Below are 9,900 nucleotides of genomic sequence, written 5' to 3' on the forward strand. Positions count from 1 at the left end.
GAACATATTAGTTTCCTGTCCATCACTAGTAACGCCTAATAATATCCGTTTGTAATTAAATATTACCGTAGTTTGTGCAATATGAATTGCTATGTGGATAATATAAATAAAACACGCGGAAGCTTAATTTCCTGTATTTTAATGATCCATTGTGTTATGCGTTATCAGTGTATTATATTGACACACAGATTAATATGCTAATTTGTACGCGTTTAAAGGTTTATAGAACTATTTATAATATTACACATTTAGATATTTTAGGTGATTCTATTGTTGCTTTTATTTTTATTAAATCTACGTAATAGATTTAACGATACAATGTTTAATTAAAGCGGATATACGTAGAAAAATTAATGTATATTCGAGTCGATTCACCACAGTAATTACCAAAATTATGATAACACTAGTAATTCGCTATGACACAAATTATTGAAATAGTAAATTGTGTCACACATGTGTTGTATCAACCAAATGACATTGCTGACATAACAACAACTATTAAATTAAAAGTTATAATGGGTAACGCAACCCATACAGCTCGCTTAGAATTTTCTTTAGAAATAAAATAGTTTACTCGTTTATACTTTTAAAAGTTTTAAATAAAAAATGCGATTTCTATTCTCAAATAATAAGTGTAACCCGCAGTATATTATACTAAGGTTTACGGGGGTTACATATACAAGATAATAGAACGACAATAATAATTCTATAGCCAACCGCCCTAATATTATAAAAACGTTAGTTTTTCACAAAGGCACATATAAGTCGACTTCCCTTTCGAGTAAAAATATTAGTCCACTCAAATCGAAACTTACAAAAATACCGACAAACATTGAAATTAAAAAGCGAGGCGCAGTGGCGTTGAGGAAATTTTTAGGTTAGTATTTTTCGATATTTGACAGCAATTGAAATCACTGTCGTCGTACACACAATGCTTCGATGCGAGTTTAAAATATATTTTAAAAGATTTATCAAATTCACCGAAAATCATTGGACGATTATCGACTTAAAATGCTGAAAAATATAAGACAAGAAGAGGTTGGGTTGGGTTTTGTTTTTTTTTTATATTTCATAAAGATACTATCATAAATATAGACTTACCATCGTAAACTATTCGATTACTCGTGCAAAATAAATACATTATCGGCAAAAAAAAAATGTTTGATTTTTTTAGTTACACAACATATAATACGTGTTTATATATTATATAAATATAACAAAAATATTACGTGAATAAACTTTTAGTAGTTATCAATCCCTTAGAACGTGGAGGAGGAGAGTCAATTATATTTTTGTAAAAGGTAATACGTTACCATTTTTAAAAATACGTACGTACTATATTACATTACCATATGAATAGAAAATAATCTAATTAAAAAATGACTGTTCAAAGACAATTTTTGGACCAGTATTTCAAAGGTTATCGACAATATAAAGTCAATTGACTGGAGGTATTTCTCCTCCCACCTACGTAGAAAAATGACAATTACTTCCGAAACAAACACTGGTCCAAAAGTGGTTATCTACCAGTGTTAGTTTTCTCGATCAGATAATTTTATATTGTATTAGCCATTTTAATACGTATGTTACCGTCTGAAAAAACAAAGTCGTCATCCCTGTACGTTATAAGGGATGACCTTAAATAGTAATTGTCGGCTGATAAATTAACAAATTCTGTATGCGACTAAAAAAAAGGAAATTTTTTCTTTTAATACTGTATTTATTTCGAGAGTAATCGAGAGGTTTATGATAAACCGCGATCACTCTGTATAACACGATAAATATTTTACTTGATTTAGTTTCAAACTATGAAGATGGATACTGTGTATACATAACCATGTAAATACTATGTTCCGTTAGTAAACGCTTTAAAATTAGTCACATTTACCGACAAAATTTAGTGAACTTCGGCTTTGGTAACGGATAACGTCTAGTAATTTAGTTTTCGGATAGTGTTTATTATTTTATTTTGGAGTGTACAGTATCAGTTTTACTTGATGTAAGTTTATATTAAAAATTGAAAGCAAAAAAATATGATATGCCGTTGACGTTTCTCTCGAAAATTGTTCACTGTGCGTTTTAAATATCGACCAGTACGAGTTGGACCCACTTGGCTACATACCCAATTTCTGTTTCAAAATTTTAGTAACTGAACAAATGTACTCGTCCTAAAATTGTTATTGAGCCATTAATTTTTAGCTTCGATACGAAGCTAAGAAGGTATTAATGTGTTTTTTTTAATAACTTTACATAACGGCCGTTTTGAAAAATATGATAACAAAATGATAATTATATACATTAATACAATAATTACATTATAACGTGTTGTTTTTATTTCCAGTGACGTACGCGCATTTTTAGTCTACGTTAGAATCATCTATTTTATTAATCAACAATAACAAATTTTATTTTTTTTAAATAACTAGTTTTTAGCACTTATCTTACAAACATTTTAATACGCACAGAGTGGGTATGTACCCGCTGGACGGGTACATCTCATACCGATGTGTGAAGAGCGATTATTTTAATATTAGCCACTCGATTTCTCTTAGAAAAAAAACCTTTGATATGTTTATAGTTTCACATATTTCTGGATTTATCAATTACTATACGTTCTTTTAATTCGTCCTTTTCACCTTATGGGGGGTAAACTTTATTTTTTTAAATCAGGACACTACAAACGAATATACGACACTAAAATAAACCAAAAAGAATTTATCCGTAACGTAATTGAAATTAAGTGAGACGTCGAGCGGCTAATATAAAAAAAATTACAAAATGTATTCATAACGCATAATCCACCCGCTTTACATACCCGCCCGATGTATAAAAATACTCAATAATTAAACATTCTTCAAAAACGACTATTTTGAAAATTAAAAAAAAAATTTCGTTTATTTGATACAAATGTTATAAAATATGATTTTAACGTAATCTAAGAATATTTCTTAAAAAAATGACTACTAAAATTAACTTAAGATAATCAAATTCATTCTGCGTACATATTTTTTAATCGTAGTTGATTTCAATATAAAATGCGCGAAATCTAATAGAAGAGTGTAGGCAACTGAAACATTATGTCGCGTCATAATTGCCATTCATCACTTCCTCTTAACAGGAAAGATAAATTTGGTCGTGAAAAGATTTGTCGGCATTTGTTTCTTGCCGAGCAGTAATGAAAAAATGATAGTACGATGGAGTACTCTTGATCGTTACGTTTAAAATAATCTAACACTGTAGCCACCTTTTCATTCATCCTGTCGTCAGCTTACAATAAAAAGAAGTATTTTATTCATAAAAATGTTGTGTTTACCTGGTTATTACTGCATGAGGTTTTTTTATGTAATATCCAGCAATATATGTACAGGTAAGACGAGCGACGGGGGGTCGATAGTTCGTAAGCTAATTATCTGACTACAAAATCTTGAAAATCATTGAAAAATAATAACGAGTTGGGTTTATTTATGTTACAACGGACGACGACGACATTTCCTATAATTGTAAAATCAAACATATTTGTATAAAAAAAAAAATTATATCCCTATGAGTAAAACAAATTAAGCATTTCTTTTGTTTTCAGTAAAATTCATTTGTTTGCGTTGAACCGTACAAGTACAACTCGCAATATTAATTCACAATAATCATTTCAATTTTACTACAATCGTATTTTGGATTACGTTCAAAGGATTTCAGTAGGAAGCCTCAAGTGTTTCAAATTAAGCGGTTCTCCTCTACGAGTATTTTAAATCGTACACGAATTCGTGAAACCTTTAACACGTAGACTCGCGTGAAAAACTTAAGGTTATTGTTATTAAAACTGCAGTTTTAATAACCAAGACCTGATTTAACAAATAATAACAACGACAAATGTTACCGTCGACATTAGACAATAATGAGACAAAAGGATTGATCAACAGAAAAATCAATAGCTCTTACAAACACTACGCATTTTCACATACTCCTCCGTTGAAAAAAAAAACGGTCTTAAAAGAATGCTCAATAAATTCTTTTTGGCGCATAAATGATAAAAACAAAAAATAAAATCACGGTCATTTATACACTTAGATATATCTAAACGTTACATGAGGTTATAACCTCGACGGTGGAGACAAAAATGTACTCCAGTGTTAACAATGTAAGATACAAAGCTCTCGATATAAATTCCTTTCGATTAAATCCTCTCGGATTTATAGTATTATACACATTAATAGTATAATAATATACTAGTTGTTATATCCACGATTATAATATATTATATATAATATATATAAAATATACTTTTAGCTACTCTATCGATCATTTTTCACCGTCAATTAATTATTAACAAAGTAATGCAACTTACGTCTGATCCGACAACAATTAACGAAAGCATTTATTTTTCATCGTATTTTTTGTATTTATGTGCACATTAATATTATAATATACTAATTATTATTGCATTCTCTTCGATCGAAACAAACAATTATGCAAACAATACGCGTGGAAAACCAACAAAAATCTTACATGTTATTTTTTTTAAGTCATTCAAGTGTAGTGATATTATTCAGCAAATTACACGTTGAAAAAGCGTTGCAATGAGCATTTACTCGACGTTATTAGTTCGTTTTTCGGACAAATATTAACATTTACGACTTTTTTCCGCATGAATATACCTAAAAGGACACGACAACAATTTCTAACAAAATGATAAACGACAAACAAGCCCTCGTGAAAGTCGTCGATAGTAGCTCGAGTCACTGTCGACTAGAAACTATATTTAATTAGAATCGTGTGTAGTAATAGAATGGGGAGCTCAGAGGCATTAGAAAAAAACTTTTCTATTGCTGTAAAGTTTTGTGATGAAATTTTTACAATATCTAGTAGCAAATCGGTTGAATTGTATTGAATTTTTTTTTCACGAATTCGTAAGGTTAAAATAACCGCAGGAAATCGAAAGTATTGTAGTGAAATCGCTTTAAGGTTTATTTCAATTGTTTAAGGTTTTTAATCTTAAATAATCCTGAACTTTTTTCTTGTCAAATTTTAAGTTCAATTAATTGTTTTAAACGGGCGGCGGTCTTACAGTATTTTTCGTTTATGTAATCATTTATTCGACTCGTATAAAAAAAAAATTCTATATAGATATGAAGTAATTCTTACCAGTTATAAGAATAAAACTGAATAGAAAAAAACCGCAATTATCTCGGTTCCTAGCCAGTCATTTTGAGACAACGATAAAAATAACAGCCATTTAAAATAAACGAAGGCTCTCGTGTTTATATTGCACACAATTTTGTTTTTATCATACGCCAATAACATTAATTAGGGTTAGGAATTATATGCACTGATAAATTCTTGTTAAGTTATATAAATAAGTTGTTCTTAACCACCAGCGACCTGCACAAGTTTTTATTAATCGACTTAAAAATTTAATTAATGCGATATGTATGTTAACGATCTTATTGTTTGAGGGAAGGGGTGAGGAACTTTTAACTACGCTAAACAAACGCTAGGTTACTATATAGCGCTCCTAATCTTTCGACAAAATCGCACCGATTTTGAACCAAGTGATTCAAAACAATAATTATAAATCCATACAATTCCTGGCCCCCTAATAACAGAAGAATGATAATGGGTTACTAAATGAACAGCATATATAGTATGTGGAAGGATGTGGATATTGGACAACAGATCTTACGACATTAGTATATTATTAATAATCCAGACAAGATTTAAACGCGTCTAAAAAATCAAAATGTGCTCGTGCAATATTATTTCACCATTCGTCGTAGTGAAAGTGCGTGTAATAAACGTGATGTAAATAAATTAGAAATAATTTCACCGAATTAATCGTTAAATGTATTGTTTATTGTATAATTAGAATTCGTTGAGGGTACAAACGAGTCATGTAGTCGTCAGTGGTGGGTACACAACATATAATACGTGTTTATATATTATATAAATNCGCAAGAAACCGTGGCTGGCAAAACCCCACATACATCCTCCCGTTACCAGCGCATTAATATAGATAACTCTGTACCCGACCGAACAAACGATTGTGAGGTTGATCGCGGTGGTGGCGTAATATCGAAACGATGTCACGTCATGCGTAAAAAATAACGATATCGTTGGCTACAATAGTAGAGAGTATATGTATATATAACGTGTAATGTCAGGAAAAAAAAATCATACGGAAAAAATCCGATATTATTGTCTTATAATTAAAAATAATTCGTTGAAACTGTAGGTATTAAAATTCAGGGAAGGCACTACTTCTACCGGTAGACCCTAGGGACGGGGTATAAAATTGAAGTCTTATCGGTAGTTGCACCGTTGGTTTTGATGGGGGCGGCGATCGGCGTACTTGTCGGGACGAAACTGTTGTGTAGGTGAAAAACCGTAAAGCCGAACGGAACGAACGAGACGAAAGAAGACGCGCGATAATTATTATATCCAACGCGGAAATTAATATTTTCCCTCTTCATTTTCCGTCGATTTTACCCGTTTTTCCATGCGCTTCGATCCGCCGGTGCCCCGCGTTCATCATCCATTGGACGGACCGACCGGCACGCCCATCCGTGAGCCAATCCCCTCTACCCCCCGCCCGCAACGGCGTCACCGTAGCCGTGCGGGCGAGCAAACACACCGCCGGCCCACGGCCGTCAGTCTCGTTCGGGCATGCTTACCGGTCGGTCGGCCGAACAGTCCTCGCAACAGTCGTGGCACAACCGTCATCATAGACACAACAACGCGCACACATTCGACAAACACACGGGGTAGCTACGCGCACCACACGATATGTCGACGTGATCCGCGTGCCAGCAACAGACCGTCATCGTTTTCGGAGCGGTACGCTCGTTGATGGATTTCTCCGAGATCACTTCGCGTTGCAACAATAGCGTTGTGTGTAAAAATAGACTGTGTTTTGATTTCAAAAAATCGTGTGTGTAATTTGTGCGGCCGTCCGTCGGTCAACGAACATAACCGATTCGAATATTTTGTTTTTTTTTCCTCATACATATATTGACTTTCTTATATATATTGACTCTCTTATAACGTGTGCGTGCGTGCAATACCATCGCTCGAGTTCAGTATGAAAATCTTCGGTTATGACTGCGGCGTGTAATCTTCGGAACACAGCTGTCGTGTCGCTTGGAGGAGTGTAGCAGCCGCCGTATAACGCGTCGTAACGCTCATCGCGCGATCGACATTATCACCGGCTTGCCACCTGCTCGGACCCTGTCGCCGATCCGCATGTCCCGCAGAAAGCAATCCCGACCGGTCAAGGTCCTTGACGACGGATCCGAGGAAGACACGGGACAACCGGTGGTCTTCGTCAACGGTCATCGTCGAGCGTCGTCGTCGCTGGCGGCATCGCAATACGATGACGGTAAGTAGCAGTTTTTAGTTTGATTTTCCCTTGCGAAACTTTTTCGAATGGCAAAACAAAAATATTGCGCAAAATCGCGATTGAAATCGCATTGTTGTTTATAACTCGATTGTTAGAAAGAAATTCGGTCAGTAAAAAATGTTTCGCACGATAACATCATATCTGGTACGCGCAAGGACCTGCTCGTTTGCATTGGTTAGATAACTAAAAAAATAATGTCATTTAACGCGTTAGTACTTGCGAAATATATAAATATAAATTATAAATATTAAATATACATATTAAATGTACACATTAATTATACATATTAAATATACACATTAATTATACATATATAAATATACACGTTAATTATACATATCAATTTTTAAGAAGTAGCCGAAAATTATTTAAATTCAATTATAAAACCAATGGATAACGGGTTTTGAGATAGTGTGTATGGTTTACTCGATAAATACATATTTGCAATACGAGACAAATATTATAACGAAACATTCTAAAAAAAACATACTTGAAATTATTTATAAATATTAATGTAAAAATTAAACATTTTAACGACCGGGTTTTAGAAATGAATTCATCAATATAAATTATTTATAATAATATTTATAATAACGATATTATAAATAAACATGAATGTTGCCTTCGGATTAATTAACGACTGATTTTATACCAATTAGTATTTTTTTTTTAATAAATTAAATAATAAATAAAAGTTCATCATATTACGACTCGAATAGTCGAAATATGAGTTTTTTTTTCTTATAAAATTCAAATATACAAGTTTATTAGAATACAAAAATAAAAAAAGCATAAATTATAAATAGAAAATATAAATTTGGTGTCAATTCGATCATAAAATCATCTCTAATTCATAAAATCGTCAATCGAACAATATTTCAATACTATTATAGGAGATGATGATGATGAAAAAAACACATGGGCGAATATGTTGCTCGACAAAGAAAAAAATTTCGATTTTGTATCGATGCCAAATAATTAACATTTCGTTTGACAATAAATCGTTTTTATTGTATTTTTAACGAACGACAAAAGGTCGGCGGCGGCGGCGGTGAATATTTGTGCGATTTCATGTACTGATCGCGTATAATATTCGTGTTGTCTTTAAATGATAACTACTGACAATATTTATTCGACGATTTAAAAATGTAACCTATTCCTTAATCATTTAACTTGATATTTTCTCAGCTCTTGACCATTTTTACGTAGCGTTTACCGGTAAACACTACGTAAATTTAGTAGTAGTAGTAGTAACAGTACCCGACACGATCGCACAATACATCTATGACAAACGCCGTTTATTGCGAGTGAAATCAATAGGAAGGAATTCTTTAATTGAACACTGAATAATCTAAATATTATTCCGGTGTCGAATTCGAATAAAAAATCGTTTGTTTAAAAACTTCGCCTCAGACCGAAATTACATATGGCGGCGACTATTGCTCGTCCGGTCGCATTTTATTGTAGACGACCCCGTTCGACAACAACAGTCGTTTCCTAGTTTTGTTTTATACGTGTTACACAGTGAGCTATGACACATAATAATAATAAACCGACAGAGTTATAATAATAAAAATCGCCACAACACGCACGCCATAAACGTCGTCGTAGTGGATGTTGTTGTTGTCGGTGGTGGTGGTGGTGGTGCTGTGAGCGTGGAGAAAAGACAAAAATTACGACCTCGACCCGTTGAGTAAATCCATGAAACTGCTACACCGCCCCGCGTTACTACTATTACTACACCCCCCTGCCCTTGTATACAGCGTATGTACACCAGGTCCTATTTGTGTTATTCGTCCCTGGGGTACTCGACTCCTCCGCAAACGTTAGCCGCCGACGATGACTTTATCCCGTTTGTCTTGCGATGACCCGTCTCTCTCCTCGTTATGGACTCTCCGCGCGCGCTGTCCATATTATTCTGATTTCACTACTGTCGCTGTTGTGGCTGCTTGCTGGTGCCGCCGCCGCCGTTGCTGCTGCAGTGTTGCGTATCCTCGTATCCCTTGTACAACACGTACGCCCGTGTACCGCTGCCGACGCCACCCCCGTCGTCGACCGCGAGACGGTCGGAGTGGTCGCGGCGAGTTTTCCCACCGGGCTCGTTTTTTCCGTCTTTTTTCCACTTTTATGTGAATAACGCGGCCGACCGGTCATTGCACACACACATAACCGGGTCGAGGGATAACCACCCCGATGGTCCATCGGTCTTTATTACACAAACGACCGGTATGCGTTGTACGCGCGTCCAAGTCGACCTCCGCCGACTCGAATATACGCGCGCGCGGAGACTTTGAACGACGCGCGATATACGTACAAAATGCGTTTCAGCATTTTTCCCAAAACCAATTTAGTTTAGCGTATATTTTTGTATTATATCGCCCCACCGATGTCATCTCGGACCATGAGAAAATGTCGCGTTGGTATAAAATGCACAAACGACCGGGAGTCGATAGAACCGTGTATGTCGCCGTATATATTACTACAACGATTGTAAAAAAAAAAAAAAAAAA

The 9,900-nt window shown here is 34.5% G+C and overlaps 1 protein-coding gene across 2 annotated transcripts in view; it reads left to right on the forward strand.

Annotated features, from left to right (window-relative positions):
• The first annotated feature begins 6,649 nt into the window (after positions 1–6,649).
• LOC126897332 (sal-like protein 1) overlaps positions 6,650–9,900 on the forward strand; it is a 47,002-nt gene continuing 43,751 nt past the window's right edge. For both annotated transcript variants that reach the window (XM_050670862.1, XM_050670861.1), the window contains exon 1: positions 6,650–7,369. In XM_050670862.1, coding sequence (XP_050526819.1) covers positions 7,234–7,369 — 136 coding nt within the window. In that variant the 5' untranslated portion in view covers positions 6,650–7,233. The remainder of the gene's footprint in view (positions 7,370–9,900) is intronic.

Source organism: Daktulosphaira vitifoliae, unplaced genomic scaffold, assembly GCF_025091365.1.
Source record: "Daktulosphaira vitifoliae isolate Bord-2020 unplaced genomic scaffold, ASM2509136v1 Scaffold_2, whole genome shotgun sequence".
Classification (NCBI taxonomy): Eukaryota; Metazoa; Arthropoda; class Insecta; order Hemiptera; family Phylloxeridae; genus Daktulosphaira; species Daktulosphaira vitifoliae.